The 25,624-nt window shown below is 54.1% G+C and overlaps 2 protein-coding genes across 3 annotated transcripts in view; both read right to left on the bottom strand.

The window, feature by feature from the left end:
- Window positions 1-11,996, bottom strand: part of LOC138638852 (DNA (cytosine-5)-methyltransferase 3A) — a 254,664-nt gene extending 242,668 nt beyond the window's left edge. The window contains exon 1 of one of the 2 annotated variants that reach the window (XM_069728517.1): window positions 11,873-11,996. The gene's annotated coding sequence lies outside the window, so the exon portion shown is untranslated. The remainder of the gene's footprint in view (window positions 1-11,872) is intronic. The other variant, XM_069728519.1, reaches the window with a different exon arrangement.
- LOC138637963 (serine-rich adhesin for platelets-like) lies at window positions 5,129-24,184 on the bottom strand. Its single transcript, XM_069726885.1, has 11 exons — window positions 22,552-24,184; window positions 22,139-22,445; window positions 20,737-22,088; window positions 20,324-20,630; window positions 19,833-20,273; window positions 18,876-19,706; window positions 17,362-17,870; window positions 15,745-16,081; window positions 14,371-14,901; window positions 13,274-13,854; window positions 5,129-5,325 (listed from the first exon to the last, which is right to left on the bottom strand). Exons 1-11 carry the CDS (start codon window positions 24,182-24,184, stop codon window positions 5,129-5,131), a joined length of 7,026 nt encoding a protein of 2,341 aa, XP_069582986.1.
- Window positions 24,185-25,624: the final 1,440 nt, after the last annotated feature.

Below are 25,624 nucleotides of genomic sequence, written 5' to 3'. Positions count from 1 at the left end.
AGTCCTGTCACGTGCATTGGTGCCGCCATCGTAGCCCACTACAGCTGCTCTGACTGTGCCAGTGTGGAGCAGCACTCTGCAGCTGCTGTGGGAGTATAACTCTCACCCTCAGGCTGACAAGACATGCTGGGGGTTGTGGTTGCACACAGATCCTGCAGTTTGGATCCACACACATATACAGTGCAGGCCTCCTGTATCAGGCAGATGACCACACCGAGGAGGAAGGGACCGGGAGTCGGGGTCCGGGAGTCGGGGTCCGGCCAGGCCCCACTCATACACTACAGTGTTTAGGCCTGAACACAGGCCTCAGACCACGCATTAACCCACTCTGAGCTGCCATGCAAGGGTTAAACCTCGCCTTTCCCACAGCCCGAATACAAAGCCGTTTCTGATTATGGCGGTGAACTGAGGGGTAAATGAGGACGAAGAGAAGACGGATGAGATTATCTGCAGATTACATCCCTGTCCCCCATATAGAAGCAGCAGCGCGCACCCTGCCCCCTCATGCACCGCCACCAATGTGCTTCCTTCTCGCGCTATAACCCCTTGGGCAAGGTAAATAGCAGACATCAGCAGCTCCGCCGGCACCACGAGACGATTCATATTAATGTCAAACATGTACGAAACACGAATCTGCAGCCACCAACGTGTCCACAAAATGTATGATCCCTGACAGACGTGCGCGAGGGACATGTATGATCCCTGACAGACGTACGCGAAAAACGAGTATGAGCCCTGACAGACGTGTATGAGCCCTGACAGACGTACGCGAAAAATGTGTATGAGCCCTGACAGACGTGTATGAGCCCCCGACAGACGTGTATGAGCCCGGACAGACGTGCGCGAGAGACGTGTATGAGACCTGACAGACGTACGCGAAAAACGAGTATGAGCCCCCGACAGATGTGTATGAGCCCCCGACAGACGTGCACGAGAGACGTGTATGAGACCTGACAGACGTATGCAAGAGACATGTATGATCCCTGACAGACGTGCGCGAGAGACATGTATGAGCCCCCGACAGACATGTATGAGCCCCCGACAGACGTGCACGAGACGTGTATGAGCCCTGACAGACGTTCACGAGAGATGTGTATGAGCCCTGACAGACGTTCATGAGAGATGTGTATGAGCCCTGACAGACGTACGTGAAAAACGTGTATGAGCCCTGACAGATGTGCGCGAGAGACGTGTATGATCCCTGACTAGCGTGCGCGAGAGACGTGTATGAGCCCTGACAGACGTGCGCGAGAGACGTGTATGAGCCCCCAACAGACGTGTATGAGCCCCCGACAGACGTGCGCGAGAGACATGTATGATCCCTGACAGACATGCGCGAGAGACATGTATGAGCCCCGACAGACGTGTATGAGCCCCGACAGACGTGCGTGAGCCCGGACAGACGTGCGTGAAAGACGTGTTTGAGCCCTGACAGACGTACGCGAGAGACGTGTATGAGCCCAGACAGACGTGTATGAGCCCGGACAGACGTGTATGAGCCCGGACAGACGTGTATGAGCCCGGACAGACGTACGCGAGAGATGTGTATGAGCCCCGACAGACGTGCGCAAGAGACGTGGATGAGCCCTGACAGACGTACGCGAGACGTGTATGAGCCCTGATAGACGTGCGCGAGAGACGTGTATGAGCCCGGACAGACGTGCGCGAGAGACGTGTATGAGCCCCGACAGACGTGCACAAGAGACGTGCATGAGCCCTGACAGACGTACGCGAGACGTGTATGAGCCCTGACAGATGTGCGCGAGAGACGTGTATGAGCCCGGACAGACGTGCGCGAGAGACGTGTATGAGCCCCGACAGACGTGCGCGAGAGACGTGTTTGAGCCCTGACAGACGTGCGCGAGAGACGTGTTTGAGCCCTGACAGACGTACGCGAGAGACGTGTATGAGCCCCCGACAGTCGTACGCGAGAGACGTGTATGAGCCCCGACAGTCGTACGCGAGAGACGTGTACGAGCCCTGACAGACGTGCGCGAGAGACGTGTATGAGCCCTGACAGATGTGCGCGAGAGACGTGTATGAGCCCTGACAGACGTGCGCGAGAGACGTGTATGAGCCCTGACAGACGTGCGCGAGAGACGTGTATGAGCCCTGACAGATGTGCGCGAGAGACGTGTATGAGCCCTGACAGACGTGCGCCAGAGACGTGTATGAGCCCTGACAGACGTGCGCCAGAGACGTGTATGAGCCCTGACAGACGTGCGCGAGAGACGTGTATGAGCCCTGACAGACGTGCGCCAGAGACGTGTATGAGCCCTGACAGACGTGCGCCAGAGATGTGTATGAGCGACGTGTATGAGCCCCATTGAGCTGTTGTGGGAGCAGCTTGACCGTACGGTGCATAAAGTGCCCATCAAGCCAAACCAACTTGTGGAGGGGCTTCTGGAAGCATGGGGGAAAATTCCATATTACCTCAGCAAATTAACTGCTAGAATGCCAAAAGTCTGCAATGCTGGAATTGCGGCAAAGGAGCATTCTGTGACAAAAGCAAAGTTTGAATTAGAAAATTATTATTTCAAGTAAAAATCTTTTTTTCAAACCTTGTTAATGTCTGGACTAGATTTTACATTAATTTGGCAACTCATTGGATTATTAAAAGTATGAGTTATGGAAAACACAAAATTGTCTGGGTGACCCTAAGCTTTGGAACAGTAGTGTATGTGTGTATTACTAGATGTGTATAATCAGACATGAACCATTAGGTCCTTAAATATTTGGATGGTGAAGAATCTTCGTGATTTCAGCTCTGCGGGTCGCTATTTTGCCACTTTGAATGTAAAATAAAACAACAGATACAGTGGAAGTGGAGCCTTACATGTTTAATGTTGCGAAAAGTTTAGGAATTGCAGCCATTTTTCCTACAAATCCTCCTCATTTCATTGGCTCAGAAGTAATTGGACAAATTTACTTCACCATAAATAAAATATACGGTACATGTTTTACCCTTTGAAGAGAATCCTTTGCAGCAATGTCGGCATGAAGTCTGGAGGTCATGGCTATCTCCATCGCCGGTGTCCTCCTGTGTGAGGCTTTACAGTAATCACGGCCTGAAGTCTGGAGGCCTTGGCCGTCACCATCGCTGGTGTTCTCCTGTGCGAGGCTTTACAATAATCATGGCTAGAAGTCTGGAGACCATCACTATCGCTGGTGTCCTCCTGTATGAGGCTTTACAGTAATCACGGCCTGAATTCTGGAGGTCATGCTGTCATCATCGCTGGTTTCCTCCTACGTTAGGCTTTACAGTGATCACAGCCTGAATTCTGGAGGTCATGGACGTCACCATCACTGGTTTCCTCCTGTGTAAGGCTTTACAATATTCATGGCCTAAATTCTGGAGGTCATGAACATCACCATTGCTGGTGTCCTCCTTGTGTGAGGCTTTACAGTAATCACTGCCTGAATTTGGAGGTCATGGCCATCACCTTTGCTGGTTTCCTCCTGTGTGAGATTTTACAGTAATCACAGCCTGAATTTTGGAGGTCATGGCTGTCACCATCGCTGGTTTCCTCCTGCGTGAGGCTTTACAGTAATCACGACCTGAATTCTGGAGGTCATGGACGTCACCATCGCTGGTTTCCTCCTGTGTGAGGCTTTAAAGTAATCACGGCCTGAATTCTGGAGGTTATGGCCATCACCATCGCTGGTTTTCTCCTATGCGAGGCTTTACAATAATCATGGCCAGAAGTCTGGAGACCATCACTATCGCTGGTGTCCTCCTGTATGAGGCTTTACATTAATCACGGCCTGAATTCTGTAGGTCATGGCCATCACCATCACTGGTTTCCTCCTGTATAAGGCTTTACAATATTCATGGCCTAAATTCTGGAGGTCATGAACGTCACCATTGCTGGTGTCCTCCTTGTGTGAGGCTTTACAGTAATCACTGCCTGAATTTGGAGGTCATGGCCATCACCTTTGCTGGTTTCCTCCTGTGTGAGATTTTACAGTAATCACAGCCTGAATTTTGGAGGTCATGGCTGTCACCATCGCTGGTTTCCTCCTGCGTGAGGCTTTACAGTAATCACGACCTGAATTCTGGAGGTCATGGACGTCACCATCGCTGGTTTCCTCCTGTGTGAGGCTTTAAAGTAATCACGGCCTGAATTCTGGAGGTTATGGCCATCACCATCGCTGGTTTTCTGCTATGCGAGGCTTTACAATAATCATGGCCAGAAGTCTGGAGACCATCACTATCGCTGGTGTCCTCCTGTATGAGGCTTTACAGTAATCACGGCCTGAATTCTGGAGGTCATGGCCATCACCATCACTGGTTTCCTCCTGTGTAAGGCTTTACAATATTCATGGCCTGAATTCTGGAGGTCATGGACGTCACCATCGCTGGTTTCCTCCTGTGTGAGGCTTTACAGAAATCACGGCCTGAATTCTGGAGGTCATGGCTGTCACCATCGCTGGTTTCCTTCTGTGTGAGGTTTTACAGTAATCACGACATGAATTCTGGAGGTCTTGGACGTCACCATCTCTGGTTTCTTCCTGTGTAAGGCTTTACAATATTAATGGCCTGAATTCTGGAGGTCATGACCGTCACCATCGCTGGTTTCCTCCTGAGTGAGGCTTTACAGTAATCAATGCCTGAATTCTGGAGGTTCATGGCCATCACCATCGCTGGTCTCCTTCTGTGTGAGGCTTTACAGTAATCATGGCATGAAGTCTGGAGGTCATGGCCGTCACCATCGCATGTTTCCTCTAGTGCGAGGCTTCGCCGTCTTTATTGCAGCGACTTCAGTTCTCACTTGTTTTTGGCTCTTTCTGCCATCAATTTTGTCTTCAGCCTGTGAAATGCAGCTTCCTGGGCTGAGATCTATTGATGAATCAGCCATTGCATATTTCACTTCTTTGCTTTCGCAGGATGTTTTGGGCCATTGTCTGTCTATACTGTGAAGAGTTGTCCATCAACCTCGCTGCATTTGGTTGGATCCAAGCAGAATGTCTTGCCCTGTACACACAGGATTCATCTGGCTGCTTCTGCCTTCAGTCACATCATCAATAACCACTAGTGACCAGGTGCCATTGGAAGCCATGCATCACAGCCCTGCCACCATGTGTTACACAGAATGTGTTGAGGATCAGAAGCCACTCCAAGCATTCTCTAGACTTTCCTCTTCCCATCATTCTGGTACAGGCTGATCTGTTTTTGCTTTTCCAGACCTGGGTGGCTTCTCAAGATGTTTTTTGGCAAAATCCAATCTGGCCTTTCTGTTTTCAGGCTAATTAATAGTCTGCACCTTGTAGTGACCCCTCTGGATTTACTCTCATCAAGTCTTCTCTTCATGGTGGACTTAGATACTGAAATACCAACACTTCCCGGAGAAAGATCTTCATTTGTGTGGAAGATGTGAAGGAGTTTTGTCAATGGGACAGATTCGGAGATCATCCACCAATGTTGCCTTCTGTGGACGTCCAGGCTTAAGTACTCAGCTCACCAGTGCGCTCTACTATTTTTTGCAGAATTCATAAAACTATTTCTTTGGTCTCTCCTAACATTTGTGATCTCTCTCATGGATTTCTTCTTTCTTTCAGCCTAATGATGGTCTGTTTTCGTCCTTTGAGAGCTTCCTTGACTGCATGTTCTGGGTTCACAGCAACAGCTTCCGAATACAAATGTCACACCTGGAATCAGCTCCAGACCTTTTACCTGCTTATTTGATGATGGATTAGTGAGGCATAAGCCTATGCAGCCATTAAAGAGCTTCTTAGATAATTGTCCAAATACCTTTGGTCCCTTGAAAAAGAGGCAGTGACATACTACTCATCTGTAATTCCTAAAACCTGCCTCAAATTGGGATGTGCCCAGATTGATTAAAGAACTAGATCTGGAATATGTTTTGGTAAATGGCTGAAATGCTGAAACTTGTGTCACCGTCCAAATGTTTCTGGACCTAACTGTATGTGTATTACTAGAGGTGTATCACCAGACGTGTGTGTATTACTAGATGTGTATCACCAGACGTGTGTGTGTGTATTACTAGATGTGTATCCCCAGACGTGTGTGTATTACTAGATGTGTATCCCCAGACGTGTGTGTGTGTATTACTAGATGTGTATCCCCAGACGTGTGTGTGTATTACTAGATGTGTATCACCAGGCGTGTGTGTATTACTAGATGTGTATCACCAGACGTGTGTGTTATTAGATGTGTATCACCAGACGTGTGTGTATTACTAGATGTGTATCACCAGACGTGTGTGTGTGTATTACTAGATGTGTATCACCAGACGTGTGTGTGTATTACTAGATGTGTATCACCAGACGTGTGTGTGTATTACTACATGTGTATCACCAGACGTGTGTGTGTGTATTACTAGATGTGTATCACCAGGCGTGTGTGTATTACTAGATGTGTATCACCAGACGTGTGTGTGTATTACTAGATGTGTATCACCAGACGTGTGTGTATTACTAGGTGTGTATCACCAGACGTGTGTGTATTACTAGATGTGTATCACCAGACGTGTGTGTGTGTATTACTAGATGTGTATCACCAGACGTGTGTGTGTATTACTAGATGTGTATCACCAGACGTGTGTGTGTGTATTACTAGATGTGTATCCCCAGACGTGTGTGTATTACTAGAGGTGTATCACCAGACGTGTGTGTGTTATTAGATGTGTATCACCAGACGTGTGTGTGTATTACTAGAGGTGTATCACCAGACGTGTGTGTATTACTAGATGTGTATCACCAGACGTGTGTGTGTATTACTAGATGTGTATCACCAGACGTGTGTGTGTGTATTACTAGATGTGTATCCCCAGACGTGTGTGTATTACTAGAGGTGTATCACCAGACGTGTGTGTGTTATTAGATGTGTATCACCAGACGTGTGTGTGTATTACTAGAGGTGTATCACCAGACGTGTGTGTATTACTAGATGTGTATCACCAGGCGTGTGTGTGTGTATTACTAGATGTGTATCCCCAGATGTGTGTGTGTGTATTACTAGATGTGTATCCCCAGACGTGTGTGTATTACTAGATGTGTATCACCAGACGTGTGTGTATTACTAGATGTGTATCACCAGACGTGTGTGTGTGTATTACTAGATGTGTATCCCCAGACGTGTGTGTGTGTATTACTAGATGTGTATCCCCAGACGTGTGTGTATTACTAGATGTGTATCACCAGACGTGTGTGTATTACTAGATGTGTATCACCAGACGTGTGTGTATTACTAGATGTGTATCACCAGACGTGTGTGTGTGTATTACTAGATGTGTATCCCCAGACGTGTGTGTGTGTATTACTAGATGTGTATCCCCAGACGTGTGTGTATTACTAGATGTGTATCACCAGACGTGTGTGTATTACTAGATGTGTATCACCAGGCGTGTGTGTGTTATTAGATGTGTATCACCAGGCGTGTGTGTGTATTACTAGATGTGTATCACCAGGCGTGTGTGTGTGTATTACTAGATGTGTATCACCAGACGTGTGTGTATTACTAGATGTGTATCACCAGGCGTGTGTGTATTACTAGATGTGTATCACCAGGCGTGTGTGTGTGTGTATTACTAGATGTGTATCACCAGACGTGTGTGTGTGTATTACTAGATGTGTATCACCAGGCGTGTGTGTATTACTAGATGTGTATCACCAGACGTGTGTGTATTACTAGATGTGTATCACCAGACGTGTGTGTATTACTAGATGTGTATCACCAGACGTGTGTGTGTGTATTACTAGATGTGTATCACCAGGCGTGTGTGTGTGTATTACTAGATGTGTATCACCAGACGTGTGTGTATTACTAGATGTGTATCCCCAGACGTGTGTGTATTACTAGATGTGTATCACCAGGCGTGTGTGTGTATTACTAGATGTGTATCACCAGATGTGTGTGTGTGTATTATTAGATGTGTATCACCAGGCGTGTGTGTGTATTACTAGATGTGTATCACCAGACGTGTGTGTATTATTAGATGTGTATCACCAGATGTGTGTGTGTGTATTATTAGATGTGTATCACCAGACGTGTGTGTGTGTATTACTAGATGTGTATCACCAGATGTGTGTGTGTGTGTGCAATACTACATGTGTATCACCAGACGTGTGAGTATTACTAGATGTGTATCACCAGGCGTGTGTGTGTGTATTACTAGATGTGTATCACCAGACGTGTGTGTATTACTAGATGTGTATCACCAGACGTGTGTGTATTATTAGATGTGTATCACCAGATGTGTGTGTGTGTATTATTAGATGTGTATCACCAGACGTGTGTGTGTGTATTACTAGATGTGTATCACCAGATGTGTGTGTGTGTGTGCAATACTACATGTGTATCACCAGACGTGTGTGTGTGTATTACTAGAGGTGTATCACCAGGCGTGTGTGTGTGTATTACTACATGTGTATCACCAGACGTGTGTGTATTACTAGATGTGTATCACCAGACGTGTGTGTGTGTATTACTAGATGTGTATCACCAGGCGTGTGTGTGTGTGCAATACTACATGTGTATCACCAGACGTGTGAGTATTACTAGATGTGTATCACCAGACGCGTGTGTGTGTGTATTACTAGATGTGTATCACCAGACGCGTGTGTGTGTGTATTACTAGATGTGTATCACCAGACGTGTGTGTGTGTGTATTACTAGATGTGTATCACCAGGACAGGACGGCCGGGTGATGGGAGGACAGGCCGGCCGGGTGATGGGAGGACAGGACGGCCGGGTGATGGGAGGACAGGACGGCCGGGTGATGGGAGGACAGGACGGCCGGGTGATGGGAGGACAGGACGGCCGGGTGATGGGAGGACAGGACGGCCGGGTGATGGGAGGACAGGACGGCCGGGTGATGGGAGGACAGGCCGGCCGGGTGATGGGAGGACAGGCCGGCCGGGTGATGGGAGGACAGGCCGGCCGGGTGATGGGAGGACAGGCCGGCCGGGTGATGGGAGGACAGGCCGGCCGGGTGATGGGAGGACAGGCCGGCCGGGTGATGGGAGGACAGGCCGGCCGGGTGATGGGAGGACAGGCCGGCCGGGTGATGGGAGGACAGGCCGGCCGGGTGATGGGAGGACAGGACGGCCGGGTGATGGGAGGACAGGCCGGCCGGGTGATGGGAGGACATGCCGGCCGGGTGATGGGAGGACATGCCGGCCGGGTGATGGGAGGACAGGCCGGCCGGGTGATGGGAGGACAGGCCGGCCGGGTGATGGGAGGACAGGCCGGCCGGGTGATGGGAGGACATGCCGGCCGGGTGATGGGAGGACAGGCCGGCCGGGTGATGGGAGGACAGGCCGGCCGGGTGATGGGAGGACAGGCCGGCCGGGTGATGGGAGGACAGGCCGGCCGGGTGATGGGAGGACAGGCCGGCCGGGTGATGGGAGGACAGGCCGGCCGGGTGATGGGAGGACAGGCCGGCCGGGTGATGGGAGGACAGGCCGGCCGGGTGATGGGAGGACAGGCCGGCCGGGTGATGGGAGGACAGGCCGGCCGGGTGATGGGAGGACAGGCCGGCCGGGTGATGGGAGGACAGGCCGGCCGGGTGATGGGAGGACAGGCCGGCCGGGTGATGGGAGGACAGGCCGGCCGGGTGATGGGAGGACAGGCCGGCCGGGTGATGGGAGGACAGGCCGGCCGGGTGATGGGAGGACAGGACGGCCGGGTGATGGGAGGACAGGACGGCCGGGTGATGGGAGGACAGGCCGGCCGGGTGATGGGAGGACAGGCCGGCCGGGTGATGGGAGGACAGGCCGGCCGGGTGATGGGAGGACAGGCCGGCCGGGTGATGGGAGGACAGGCCGGCCGGGTGATGGGAGGACAGGCCGGCCGGGTGATGGGAGGACAGGCCGGCCGGGTGATGGGAGGACAGGCCGGCCGGGTGATGGGAGGACAGGCCGGCCGGGTGATGGGAGGACAGGCCGGCCGGGTGATGGGAGGACAGGCCGGCCGGGTGATGGGAGGACAGGCCGGCCGGGTGATGGGAGGACAGGCCGGCCGGGTGATGGGAGGACAGGCCGGCCGGGTGATGGGAGGACAGGCCGGCCGGGTGATGGGAGGACAGGCCGGCCGGGTGATGGGAGGACAGGCCGGCCGGGTGATGGGAGGACAGGCCGGCCGGGTGATGGGAGGACAGGCCGGCCGGGTGATGGGAGGACAGGACGGCCGGGTGATGGGAGGACAGGACGGCCGGGTGATGGGAGGACAGGACGGCCGGGTGATGGGAGGACAGGACGGCCGGGTGATGGGAGGACAGGACGGCCGGGTGATGGGAGGACAGGACGGCCGGGTGATGGGAGGACAGGACGGCCGGGTGATGGGAGGACAGGCCGGCCGGGTGATGGGAGGACATGCCGGCCGGGTGATGGGAGGACATGCCGGCCGGGTGATGGGAGGACAGGCCGGCCGGGTGATGGGAGGACATGCCGGCCGGGTGATGGGAGGACAGGCCGGCCGGGTGATGGGAGGACAGGCCGGCCGGGTGATGGGAGGACAGGCCGGCCGGGTGATGGGAGGACAGGCCGGCCGGGTGATGGGAGGACAGGCCGGCCGGGTGATGGGAGGACAGGCCGGCCGGGTGATGGGAGGACAGGCCGGCCGGGTGATGGGAGGACAGGCCGGCCGGGTGATGGGAGGACAGGCCGGCCGGGTGATGGGAGGACAGGCCGGCCGGGTGATGGGAGGACAGGCCGGCCGGGTGATGGGAGGACAGGCCGGCCGGGTGATGGGAGGACAGGCCGGCCGGGTGATGGGAGGACAGGCCGGCCGGGTGATGGGAGGACAGGCCGGCCGGGTGATGGGAGGACAGGCCGGCCGGGTGATGGGAGGACAGGCCGGCCGGGTGATGGGAGGACAGGCGGGCCGGGTGATGGGAGGACAGACCGGCCGGGTGATGGGAGGACAGGACGGCCGGGTGATGGGAGGACAGGCCGGCCGGGTGATGGGAGGACATGCCGGCCGGGTGATGGGAGGACAGGCCGGCCGGGTGATGGGAGGACAGGACGGCCGGGTGATGGGAGGACAGGACGGCCGGGTGATGGGAGGACAGGACGGCCGGGTGATGGGAGGACAGGCCGGCCGGGTGATGGGAGGATATGCCGGCCGGGTGATGGGAGGATATGCCGGCCGGGTGATGGGGGGATATGCCGGCCGGGTGATGGGAGGACAGGCCGGCCGGGTGATGGGAGGACATGCCGGCCGGGTGATGGGAGGACAGGCCGGCCGGGTGATGGGAGGACAGGACGGCCGGGTGATGGGAGGACAGGACGGCCGGGTGATGGGAGGACAGGCCGGCCGGGTGATGGGAGGACAGGACGGCCGGGTGATGGGAGGACAGGCCGGCCGGGTGATGGGAGGACATGCCGGCCGGGTGATGGGAGGACAGGCCGGCCGGGTGATGGGAGGATATGCCGGCCGGGTGATGGGAGGATATGCCGGCCGGGTGATGGGAGGACAGGCCGGCCGGGTGATGGGAGGATATGCCGGCCGGGTGATGGGAGGATATGCCGGCCGGGTGATGGGAGGATATGCCGGCCGGGTGATGGGAGGACAGGCCGGCCGGGTGATGGGAGGACATGCCGGCCGGGTGATGGGAGGACAGGCCGGCCGGGTGATGGGAGGACATGCCGGCCTGTCACCCCGTGTGACCTCCCGCAGCTACCTGTGTGATCGGCGCCCCCGCACGGCCGGCAGCCCGGGCGCAGTGCAGGGTGGCAGTGCCAGTGTGCACCTACATCCTGTGTCTGCTGCCAGGCCTGGGCTCAAGGGCAGCGCTGGCAGAGGACGGGCGGCTGCAGACACCGGGCCGGGCGGGCATGGCTGGCACCGTGCAGGGGACGGCGCACAGCGGCGGAGATGCCCCGGTGTCATGTCGGGGTACAGACTCACCAGGACAGGTCGGTGTCCGCGGATGGGGGGTCCTGTCCTCCTTCTCCTGCCTGTGTCCCCCTCACTCCTCGTCTGCGTCCCCCCCGGGCTCTGCCGCCGCCGCCGCCTCCTCCCCGATCAGTGCGGCAGCCGGGAGCAGCCGCCGGGTCCTAGAGCCCGCCGCCCGGCCTGTGCTGTGCACTGCTGCCCTCAGTCCCATCATCACACTGGAACCACTGCAGAAGATTCATCACCGCTGCCAACAATCCTCACCACAATCACTAGACGCGCTGTCACTAGACGCGGTGTCACTAGACGCGGTGTCACTAGACGAGGTGTCACTAGACGCGGTGTCACTAGACGCGGTGTCACTAGACGAGGTGTCACTAGACGCGGTGTCACTAGACGAGGTGTCACTAGACGCGGTGTCACTAGACGAGGTGTCACTAGACGAGGTGTCACTAGACGCGGTGTCACTAGACGAGGTGTCACTAGACGAGGTGTCACTAGACGAGGTGTCACTAGACGAGGTGTCACTAGACGAGGTGTCACTAGACGCGGTGTCACTAGACGCGGTGTCACTAGACGAGGTGTCACTAGACGAGGTGTCACTAGACGAGGTGTCACTAGACGCGGTGTCACTAGACGCGGTGTCACTAGACGAGGTGTCACTAGACGCGGTGTCACTAGACGAGGTGTCACTAGACGAGGTGTCACTAGACGAGGTATCACTAGACGCGGTGTCACTAGACGAGGTGTCACTAGACGCGGTGTCACTAGACGCGGTGTCACTAGACGAGGTGTCACTAGACGAGGTGTCACTAGACGAGGTATCACTAGACGCGGTGTCACTAGACGAGGTGTCACTAGACGCGGTGTCACTAGACGCGGTGTCACTAGACGAGGTATCACTAGACGCGCTGTCACTAGACGCGCTGTCACTAGACGCGATGTCACTAGACGCGGTATCACTAGACGCGATGTCACTAGACGCGGTGTCACTAGACGCGGTGTCACTAGACGAGGTGTCACTAGACGCGGTGTCACTAGACGCGGTGTCACTAGACGAGGTGTCACTAGACGCGGTATCACTAGACGCGATGTCACTAGACGCGGTGTCACTAGACGAGGTGTCACTAGACGCGGTGTCACTAGACGAGGTGTCACTAGACGAGGTATCACTAGACGTGGTGTCACTAGACGAGGTGTCACTAGACGCGGTATCACTAGACGCGCTGTCACTAGACGCGGTGTCACTAGACGAGGTGTCACTAGACGCGGTGTCACTAGATGCGGTGTCACTAGACGAGGTATCACTAGACGTGGTGTCACTAGACGAGGTGTCACTAGACGCGGTATCACTAGACGCGCTGTCACTAGACGCGGTGTCACTAGACGCGGTGTCACTAGACGCGGTGTCACTAGACGCGATGTCACTAGACGCGGTGTCACTAGACGCGATGTCACTAGACGCGGTGTCACTAGACGCGGTATCACTAGACGAGGTATCACTAGACGTGGTGTCACTAGACGTGGTGTCACTAGACGCGCTGTCACTAGACGCGGTGTCACTAGACGAGGTGTCACTAGACGAGGTGTCACTAGACGCGGTGTCACTAGACGAGGTGTCACTAGACGAGGTATCACTAGACGAGGTATCACTAGACGTGGTGTCACTAGACGAGGTGTCACTAGACGCGGTGTCACTAGACGCGATGTCACTAGACGCGGTGTCACTAGACGCGGTGTCACTAGACGCGGTGTCACTAGACGCGATGTCACTAGACGCGGTGTCACTAGACGCGGTATCACTAGACGAGGTATCACTAGACGTGTCACTAGACGTGGTGTCACTAGACGCGCTGTCACTAGACGCGGTGTCACTAGACGAGGTGTCACTAGATGCGGTGTCACTAGACGAGGTATCACTACACGTGGTGTCACTAGACGAGGTGTCACTAGACGAGGTGTCACTAGATGCGGTGTCACTAGACGTGGTGTCACTAGATGCGGTGTCACTAGACGCGGTGTCACTAGACGAGGTGTCACTAGATGCGGTGTCACTAGACGAGGTATCACTAGACGTGGTGTCACTAGACGAGGTGTCACTAGACGAGGTGTCACTAGACGAGGTGTCACTAGACGTGGTGTCACTAGATGCGGTGTCACTAGACGCGATGTCACTAGACGCGGTGTCACTAGACGCGGTATCACTAGACGAGGTATCACTAGACGTGGTGTCACTAGACGTGGTGTCACTAGACGTGCTGTCACTAGACGAGGTGTCACTAGATGCGGTGTCACTAGACGAGGTATCACTAGACGCGGTGTCACTAGACGAGGTGTCACTAGATGCGGTGTCACTAGACGAGGTATCACTAGACGTGGTGTCACTAGACGCGCTGTCACTAGACGCGGTGTCACTAGACGAGGTGTCACTAGACGCGCTGTCACTAGACGTGCTGTCACTAGACGTGCTGTCACTAGACACGGTGTCACTAGACGAGGTGTCACTAGACGTGCTGTCACTAGACGCGATGTCACTAGACGTGCTGTCACTAGACGTGCTGTCACTAGACGAGGTGTCACTAGATGTGGTATCACTAGACGAGGTGTCACTAGACGTGCTGTCACTAGACGAGGTGCCACTAGACGTGGTGTCACTAGACGCGCTGTCACTAGACGCGATGTCACTAGACGTGCTGTCACTAGACGCGCTGTCACTAGACGCGCTGTCACTAGACGCGATGCCACTAGACGCGATGTCACTAGACGTGCTGTCACTAGACGTGTAACTAGACGAAGTGTCACTAGACGCGCTGTCACTAGATGCGCTGTCACTAGATGTGCTGTCACTAGACGTGGTGTCACTAGACGAGGTGTCACTAGACGCGGTGTCACTAGACGCGGAGTCACTAGACGCGGTGTCACTAGACGTGGTGTCACTAGACGTGCTGTCACTAGACGCGCTGTCACTAGATGTGCTGTCACTAGACGTGGTGTCACTAGACGTGGTGTCACTAGACGAGGTGTCACTAGACAAGGTGTCACTAGACGAGGTGTCACTAGACGCGGTGTCACTAGACGTGCTGTCACTAGACGTGGTGTCACTAGACGAGGTGTCACTAGACGCGGTGTCACTAGACGAGGTGTCACTAGACGTGGTGTCACTAGACGAGGTGTCACTAGACGCGGTGTCACTAGACGAGGTGTCACTAGACGCGGTGTCACTAGACGAGGTGTCACTAGACGCGGTGTCACTAGACGAGGTGTCACTAGACGCGGTGTCACTAGACGAGGTGTCACTAGACGAGGTGTCACTAGACGTGCTGTCACTAGACGTGCTGTCACTAGACGTGGTGTCACTAGACGCGGTGTCACTAGACGCGCTGTCACTAGACGAGGTGTCACTAGACGAGGTGCCACTAGATGTGGTGTCACTAGACGCGGTGTCACTAGACGTGCTGTCACTAGACGAGGTATCACTAGACGAGGTAACATAGTAACATACATAGTAACATAGTTAGTAAGGCCGAAAAAAGACATTTGTCCATCCAGTTCAGCCTATATTCCATCATAATAAATACCCAGATCTACGTCCTTCTACAGAACCTAATAATTGTATGATACAATATTGTTCTGCTCCAGGAAGACATCCAGGCCTCTCTTGAACCCCTCGACTGAGTTCGCCATCACCACCTCCTCAGGCAAGCAATTCCAGATTCTCACTGCCCTAACAGTAAAGAATCCTCTTCTATGTTGGTGGAAAAACCTTCTCTCCTCCAGACGCAAAGAATGCCCCCTTGTGCCCGTCACCTTCCTTGGTATAAACAGATCCTCAGCGAGATATTTGTATTGTCCCCTTATATACTTATACATGGTTATTAGATCGCCCCTCAGTAAAGGTGTCACTAGACGCGCTGTCACTAGACGTGCTGTCACTAGACGCGGTGTCACTAGACAAGGTGTCACTAGACGTGCTGTCACTAGACGCGATGTCACTAGATGTGCTGTCACTAGACGTGTAACTAGACGTAGTGTCACTAGACGAAGTGTCACTAAATGTGGTGTCACTAGACGTGCTGTCACTAGATGCGCTGTCACTAGATGTGCTGTCACTAGACGCGATATCACTAGACGCGGTGTCACTAGACGCGATGTCACTAGACGTGGTATCACTAGACGTGCTGTCACTAGACATGCTGTCACTAGACGCGGTATCACTAGACGCTGTGTCACTAGACGCGGTGTCACTAGCGCGCTGTCACTAGACGTGTCACTAGACGTGTTGTCACTAGATGCGCTGTCACTAGACGTGCTGTCACTAGATGTGCTGTCACTAGACGCGATGTCACTAGATGTGCTGTCACTAGACGCGGTGTCACTAGACGCGGTGTCACTAGACGCGATGTCACTAGACGAGGTGTCACTAGACGCGGTATCACTAGACGTGCTGTCACTAGACGCGGTGTCACTAGACGCGATGTCACTAGACGCGGTGTCACTAGACGCGGTATCACTAGACGCGGTGTCACTAGACGAGGTGTCACTAGACGCGATGTCACTAGACGTACTGTCACTAGACGAGGTGTCACTAGACGAGGTGCCACTAGACGTGGTGTCACTAGACGCGCTGTCACTAGACGCGATGTCACTAGACGTGCTGTCACTAGACGAGGTGTCACTAGACGCGCTGTCACTAGACGCGATGTCACTAGATGTGCTGTCACTAGACGCGGTGTCACTAGACGCGGTGTCACTAGACGCGATGTCACTAGACGAGGTGTCACTAGACGCGGTATCACTAGACGCGGTGTCACTAGACGTGTTGTCACTAGATGCGCTGTCACTAGACGTGCTGTCACTAGATGTGCTGTCACTAGACGCGATGTCACTAGACGCGATGTCACTAGACGAGGTGTCACTAGACGAGGTGTCACTAGACGCGATGTCACTAGACGCGGTATCACTAGACGCGATGTCACTAGACGCGGTGTCACTAGACACGGTGTCACTAGACGAGGTGTCACTAGACGAGGTGTCACTAGACGTGCTGTCACTAGACGCGGTGTCACTAGACGCGGTGTCACTAGACGCGGTGTCACTAGACGCGCTGTCACTAGACGTGCTGTCACTAGACGCGGTGTCACTAGACGCGATGTCACTAGACGCGATGTCACTAGACGTGCTGTCACTAGACGCGGTATCACTAGACGCGGTGTCACTAGACGAGGTGCCACTAGACGTGGTGTCACTAGACGTGCTGTTACTAGACGCGCTGTCACTAGACGTACTGTCACTAGACGAGGTGTCACTAGACGAGGTGCCACTAGACGTGGTGTCACTAGATGCGCTGTTACTAGACGCGCTGTCACTAGACGTACTGTCACTAGACGAGGTGTCACTAGACGAGGTGCCACTAGACGTGGTGTCACTAGACGCGCTGTCACTAGACGCGATGTCACTAGACGTGCTGTCACTAGACGAGGTGTCACTAGACGCGCTGTCACTAGACGCGCTGTCACTAGATGTGCTGTCACTAGACGCGGTGTCACTAGACGAGGTGTCACTAGACGTGCTGTCACTAGACGCGATGTCACTAGACGTGCTGTCACTAGACGTGGTGTAACTAGACGTAGTGTCACTAGACGAAGTGTCACTAGACGTGGTGTCACTAGACGTGCTGTCACTAGATGCGCTGTCACTAGACGTGCTGTCACTAGACGCGATGTCACTAGACGCGGTGTCACTAGACGCGATGTCACTAGACGAGGTATCACTAGACATGCTGTCACTAGACGCGGTATCACTAGACGCGGTGTCACTAGACGCGATGTCACTAGACGAGGTATCACTAGACGCGCTGTCACTAGACACGATGTCACTAGACATGCTGTCACTAGACGCGGTATCACTAGACGTGGTGTCACTAGACGTGCTGTCACTAGACGCGCTGTCACTAGACGCGCTGTCACTAGACGCGGTGTCACTAGACGCGCTGTCACTAGACGTGCTGTCACTAGACGCGATGTCACTAGACGTGCTGTCACTAGACGCGCTGTCACTAGACGCGCTGTCACTAGACGCGGTGTCACTAGACGCGCTGTCACTAGACGCGATGTCACTAGACGTGCTGTCACTAGACGCGATGTCATTAGACGAGGTGTCACTAGACGCGGTGTCACTAGACGCGGTGTCACTAGACGCGGTGTCACTAGACGTGCTGTCACTAGACGTGTCACTAGACGAGGTGTCACTAGACGTGGTATCACTAGACGTGCTGTCACTAGACGTGCTGTCACTAGACGCGGTGTCACTAGACGCGGTGTCACTAGACGCGATGTCACTAGACGTGCTGTCACTAGACGTGTCACTAGACGAGGTGTCACTAGACGTGGTATCACTAGACGTGCTGTCACTAGACGTGCTGTCACTAGACGAGGTGTCACTAGATGAGGTGTCACTAGACGCGGTGTCACTAGACGAAGTGTCACTAGACGTGGTGTCACTAGACGCGATGTGACTATATGTGGTGTCACTAGACGTGCTGTCACTAGACGTGCTGTCACTAGACGTGCTGTCACTAGACGCGGTGTCACTAGACGAGGTGTCACTAGACGCGCTGTCACTAGACGCGGGGTCACTAGACGCAATGTCACTAGACGAGGTGTCACTAGACGCGGTGTCACTAGACGCAATGTCACTAGACGTGCTGTCACTAGACGCGGTGTCACTAGACGAGGTGTCACTAGACGCGCTGTCACTAGACGAGGTGTCACTAGACGCGGTTTCTCTAGACGCGGTGTCACTAGACGCGGTGTCACTAGACATGCAGTCACTAGACGTGGTGTCACTAGACGCGGTGTCACTAGACGTGCAGTCACTAGACGCGGGGTCACTAGACGCAATGTCACTAGACGAGGTGTCACTAGACGCGGTGTCACTAGACGCAATGTCACTAGACGTGCTGTCACTAGACGCGGTGTCACTAGACGAGGTGTCACTAGACGCGCTGTCACTAGACGAGGTGTCACTAGACGCGGTTTCTCTAGACGCGGTGTCACTAGACGCGGTGTCACTAGACATGCAGTCACTAGACGTGGTGTCACTAGACGCGGTGTCACTAGACGTGCAGTCACTAGACGCGATGTGACTAGATGTGGTGTCACTAGACGCGCTGTCACTAGACGCGGTATCACTAGACGCGGCATCACTAGACGTGGTGTCACTAGACGCGGCATCACTAGACGTGGTGTCACTAGACGCGCTGTCACTAGATGCGGTGTCACTAGACGCGGTGTCACTAGACGTGCTGTCACTAGACGTGGTGTCACTAGACGCGGTGTCACTAGACGCGGTGTTACTAGACGTGCAGTCACTAGACGCGATGTGACTAGATGTGGTGTCACTAGACGCGCTGTCACTAGACGCGGTATCACTAGACGCGGCATCACTAGACGTGGTGTCACTAGACGCGCTGTCACTAGACGCGCTGTCACTAGACGCGCTGTCACTAGACGCGGTGTCACTAGACGCGATGTGACTATATGTGGTGTCACTAGACGTGCTGTCACTGGACGCGGTGTCACTAGACGAGGTGTCACTAGACGCGCTGTCACTAGACGTGTCACTAGACGAGGTGTCACTAGATGTGCTGTCACTAGACGCGATGTCACTAGACATGCTGTCACTAGACGTGCTGTCACTAGACGCGGTGTCACTAGACGCGCTGTCACTAGACGCGATGTCACTAGACGCGGTGTCACTAGACGCGATGTGACTATATGTGGTGTCACTAGACGTGCTGTCACTAGACGCGGTGTCACTAGATGAGGTGTCACTAGACGCGCTGTCACTAGATGCGGTGTCACTAGACGTGCTGTCACTAGACGTGCTGTCACTAGACGCGGTGTCACTAGACGCGCTGTCACTAGACGAGGTGTCACTAGACGCGGTTTCTCTAGACGCGGTGTCACTAGACGCGGTGTCACTAGACGTGCAGTCACTAGACGCGGTGTCACTAGACGCGGTGTCACTAGACGTGCAGTCACTAGACGCGATGTGACTAGATGTGGTGTCACTAGGCGCGCTGTCACTAGACGCGGTATCACTAGACGCGGCATCACTAGACGTGGTGTCACGACGCGGTGTCACTAGACGCGCTGTCACTAGACGCGGTGTCACTAGACGCGGTGTCATAGACGCGATGTGACTATATGTGGTGTCACTAGACGTGCTGTCACTGGACGCGGTGTCACTAGACGAGGTGTCACTAGACGTGCTGTCACTAGACGTGGTGTCACTAGACGAGGTGTCACTAGATGTGCTGTCACTAGACGTGCTGTCACTAGACGCGGTGTCACTAGACGCGGCATCACTAGACGTGGTGTCACTAGACGCACTGTCACTAGATGCGGTGTCACTAGATGCGGTGTCACTAGACGCGGTGTCATAGACGCGATGTGACTATACGTGGTGTCACTAGACGTGCTGTCACTGGACGCGGTGTCACTAGACGAGGTGTCACTAGACGTGCTGTCACTAGACGTGGTGTCACTAGACGAGGTGTCACTAGATGTGCGGTCACTAGACATGCTGTCACTAGACGAGGTGTCACTAGACGCGGTGTCACTAGACGCGCTGTCACTAGACGCGATGTCACTTGACGCGGTGTCACTAGACATGGTGTCACTAGACGTGGTATCACTAGACGTGCTGTCACTAGACGCGATGTCACTAGACGCGCTGTCACGACGCAATGTCACTAGACGCGGTGTCACTAGACGAGGTGTTACTAGACGCGGTATCACTAGACGCGCTGTCACTAGACGCGATGTGACTAGACGCGGTGTCACTAGACGAGGTGTTACTAGACGCGGTATCACTAGACGCGCTGTCACTAGACGTGCTGTCACTAGACGCGGTATCACTAGACGCGGTGTCACTAGACGTGGTATCACTAGACGTGGTATCACTAGACGCGGTATCACTAGACGTGGTATCACTAGACGTGGTATCACTAGATGCGGTATCACTAGACGCGGTGTCACTAGACGCGGTGTTACTAGACGCGGTATCACTAGACGCGCTGTCACTAGACGTGCTGTCACTAGACGCGGTAACACTAGACGTGGTGTCACTAGACGTGGTATCACTAGACGTGGTATCACTAGACGCGGTATCACTAGACGTATCACTAGACGCGGTATCACTAGACGTGGTATCACTAGACGCGGTATCACTAGACGCGGTATCACTAGACGTATCACTAGATGCGGTATCACTAGACGTGGTATCACTAGACGTATCACTAGACGCGGTATCACTAGACGTGGTATCACTAGACGCGGTATCACTAGACGTGGTATCACTAGATGCGGTATCACTAGACGTGGTATCACTAGATGCGGTATCACTAGACGTGGTATCACTAGATGCGGTATCACTAGACGTGGTATCACTAGATGCGGTATCACTAGATGCGGTATCACTAGACGCGATGTCACTAGACGTGCTGTCACTAGACGCGCTGTCACTAGACGCGATGTCACTAGACGTGCTGTCACTAGACGCGCTGTCACTAGACGCGATGTCACTAGACGTGCTGTCACTAGACGCGGTATCACTAGACATGGTGTCACTAGACGTGCTGTCACTAGACGCGGTATCACTAGACGCGGTATCACTAGACATGGTGTCACTAGACGTGCTGTCACTAGACGCGGTATCACTAGATGCGGTATCACTAGACGTGGTATCACTAGATGCGGTATCACTAGACGTGGTATCACTAGATGCGGTATCACTAGATGCGGTATCACTAGACGCGCTGTCACTAGACGCGATGTCACTAGACGTGCTGTCACTAGACGTGCTGTCACTAGACGCGATGTCACTAGACGTGCTGTCACTAGACGCGGTGTCACTAGACGCGGTGTCACTAGACGTGGTGTCACGACGCGGTGTCACTAGACGCGCTGTCACTAGACGCGGTGTCACTAGACGCGGTGTCATAGACGCGATGTGACTATATGTGGTGTCACTAGACGTGCTGTCACTGGACGCGGTGTCACTAGACGAGGTGTCACTAGACGTGCTGTCACTAGACGTGGTGTCACTAGACGAGGTGTCACTAGATGTGCTGTCACTAGACGTGCTGTCACTAGACGCGGTGTCACTAGACGCGGCATCACTAGACGTGGTGTCACTAGACGCACTGTCACTAGATGCGGTGTCACTAGATGCGGTGTCACTAGACGCGGTGTCATAGACGCGATGTGACTATACGTGGTGTCACTAGACGTGCTGTCACTGGACGCGGTGTCACTAGACGAGGTGTCACTAGACGTGCTGTCACTAGACGTGGTGTCACTAGACGAGGTGTCACTAGATGTGCGGTCACTAGACATGCTGTCACTAGACGAGGTGTCACTAGACGCGGTGTCACTAGACGCGCTGTCACTAGACGCGATGTCACTTGACGCGGTGTCACTAGACATGGTGTCACTAGACGTGGTATCACTAGACGTGCTGTCACTAGACGCGATGTCACTAGACGCGCTGTCACGACGCAATGTCACTAGACGCGGTGTCACTAGACGAGGTGTTACTAGACGCGGTATCACTAGACGCGCTGTCACTAGACGCGATGTGACTAGACGCGGTGTCACTAGACGAGGTGTTACTAGACGCGGTATCACTAGACGCGCTGTCACTAGACGTGCTGTCACTAGACGCGGTATCACTAGACGCGGTGTCACTAGACGTGGTATCACTAGACGTGGTATCACTAGACGCGGTATCACTAGACGTGGTATCACTAGACGTGGTATCACTAGATGCGGTATCACTAGACGCGGTGTCACTAGACGCGGTGTTACTAGACGCGGTATCACTAGACGCGCTGTCACTAGACGTGCTGTCACTAGACGCGGTAACACTAGACGTGGTGTCACTAGACGTGGTATCACTAGACGTGGTATCACTAGACGCGGTATCACTAGACGTATCACTAGACGCGGTATCACTAGACGTGGTATCACTAGACGCGGTATCACTAGACGCGGTATCACTAGACGTATCACTAGATGCGGTATCACTAGACGTGGTATCACTAGACGTATCACTAGACGCGGTATCACTAGACGTGGTATCACTAGACGCGGTATCACTAGACGTGGTATCACTAGATGCGGTATCACTAGACGTGGTATCACTAGATGCGGTATCACTAGACGTGGTATCACTAGATGCGGTATCACTAGACGTGGTATCACTAGATGCGGTATCACTAGATGCGGTATCACTAGACGCGATGTCACTAGACGTGCTGTCACTAGACGCGCTGTCACTAGACGCGATGTCACTAGACGTGCTGTCACTAGACGCGCTGTCACTAGACGCGATGTCACTAGACGTGCTGTCACTAGACGCGGTATCACTAGACATGGTGTCACTAGACGTGCTGTCACTAGACGCGGTATCACTAGACGCGGTATCACTAGACATGGTGTCACTAGACGTGCTGTCACTAGACGCGGTATCACTAGATGCGGTATCACTAGACGTGGTATCACTAGATGCGGTATCACTAGACGTGGTATCACTAGATGCGGTATCACTAGATGCGGTATCACTAGACGCGCTGTCACTAGACGCGATGTCACTAGACGTGCTGTCACTAGACGTGCTGTCACTAGACGCGATGTCACTAGACGTGCTGTCACTAGACGCGGTGTCACTAGACGCGGTGTCACTAGATGTGCTGTCACTAGACGCGCTGTCACTAGACGTGGTGTCACTAGACGCGGTGTCATTAGACGTGGTGTCACTAGACGTGCGGTCACTAGACGCGGTGTGACTAGACGTGCAGTCACTAGATGTGGTGTCACTAGATGTGCTGTCACTAGACGCGCTGTCACTAGACGTGCTGTCACTAGACGCGGTGTCATTAGACATACTGTCACTAGACGTATTGTCACTAGACGTGCTGTTACTAGACGTGCTGTCATTAGACGTGGTGTCACTAGACGCGGTGTCATTAGACGTGCTGTCACTAGACGCGCTGTCACTAGACGTGGTGTCACTAGACGCGGTGTCACTAGACGCGGTGTCACTAGACACGGTGTGACTAGACGTGCAGTCACTAGACGTGGTGTCACTAGATGTGCTGTCACTAGACGCGCTGTCACTAGACGTGCTGTCACTAGACGCGGTGTCATTAGACATACTGTCACTAGACGTATTGTCACTAGACGTGCTGTTACTAGACGTGCTGTCATTAGACGCGGTGTCACTAGACGCGGTGTCACTAGACATGCGGTCACTAGACATGCGGTCATAGGGCTGGCACCGTCCTTAGAGCACGCCGTACATCCAGCACTGATCATGGGGTCGGTCTAGGTCAGAACCTGCTTATACCAGGTAACAGCCGCTCCCACCTACCTCCCCTGGTGACTTCAGATGGGTCGGCAAATGAGATGTGGGCTTACAGTATGTACCAAAAGTAATGAGATCCCCAATCTTAAGGATATCTGCCCCCCTGAAGGTCCCATGCAGGAGATATTAAGTTCTTATTTCCTATCACTATTTTAGCTTTCATGTCTGCTAGTGTGGCCCCGCAGTCTGCACATTGGCCATGGGACTCCGTGGCCTTGAAGTCAGGAAGAGCCTAATTACAAAGAGACCGAAAAGTGTCACCACACAACCCTGTTTTATATTCGGACTGAGCACAAATGTTACCCACCTGTCCCTGGTGTGGTCTCTGGTGCCCACCGATGTCTGGAAATTAAAGCAAATTTAGATTGTCTGTGAACAGATCCCAGTCCCGCAATTACCTGTTCCCTGTCCTCCAGGACCTCTGCTACGTGTTCCCGATCCTCCAGGACCTCTGCTACGTGTTCCCTTTCCTCCAGGACCTCTGCTACGTGTTCCCGGTCCTCCAGGACCTCTGCTACCTGTTCGCGGTCCTCAAGGACCTCTGCTACCTGTTCCCGGTCCTCCAGGAACTCTGCTACCTGTTCCCGGTCCTCCAGGAACTCTGCTACCTGTTCCCGGTCCTCCAGGACCTCTGCTACATCTTCCCAGTCCTCCAGGACCTCTGCTACCTGTTCCCAGTTTTCCAGGACCTCTGCTACCTGTTTCCGGTCTGCCAGGACCTCTGCTACCTGTTTCTGGTCTGCCAGAACCACTGCTACCTGTTCCCGGTCCTCCAGGACCTATGCTACGTGTTCCCGGTCCTACAGGACCTCTGCTACCTGTTCCTGGTCCTCCAGGAACTCTGATACGTGTTCCTGGTCTTCGAGGACCTCTGCTACCTGTTCCCGGTCCTCCTGGACCTCTGCTACCTGTTCCCTATTCTCCAGGGCCTCTGCTACCTTTTCCTGGTCTTCCAGGACCTATGCTACCTGTTTCCGGTCTGCCAGAACCACTGCTACCTGTTCCCGGTCTTCCAGGACCGCTGCTATGTGCTCCCAGTCTTCCAGGACCTCTGCTACGTGTTCCTGGTTTTCCAGGACATCTGCTGCCTGTTCCCGGTCCTCCAGGAGCTCTGCTACCTTTTCCCAGTCCTCCAGGATGACTGCTACCTGTTCCCAGTCCTCCAGGACTTCTGCTACCTTTCTCCCGCATGCCTCACCTGCCTGCTGCACCGACGCCCGTGTTCCCACCCGAACTTTGGGCTTCGAGGATCCACCTCACCCAGGGAGCATAACAAGATCACAGGAGGTGACTGCTTCATATCCCTCTGCTTCCCATTGCCCTGATGCAAAATTC

This window comes from Ranitomeya imitator, chromosome 5 (genome assembly GCF_032444005.1).
Source record: "Ranitomeya imitator isolate aRanImi1 chromosome 5, aRanImi1.pri, whole genome shotgun sequence".
In the NCBI taxonomy this organism is placed as follows: Eukaryota; Metazoa; Chordata; class Amphibia; order Anura; family Dendrobatidae; genus Ranitomeya; species Ranitomeya imitator.
This window is presented reverse-complemented; position numbering and strand designations above follow the sequence as displayed.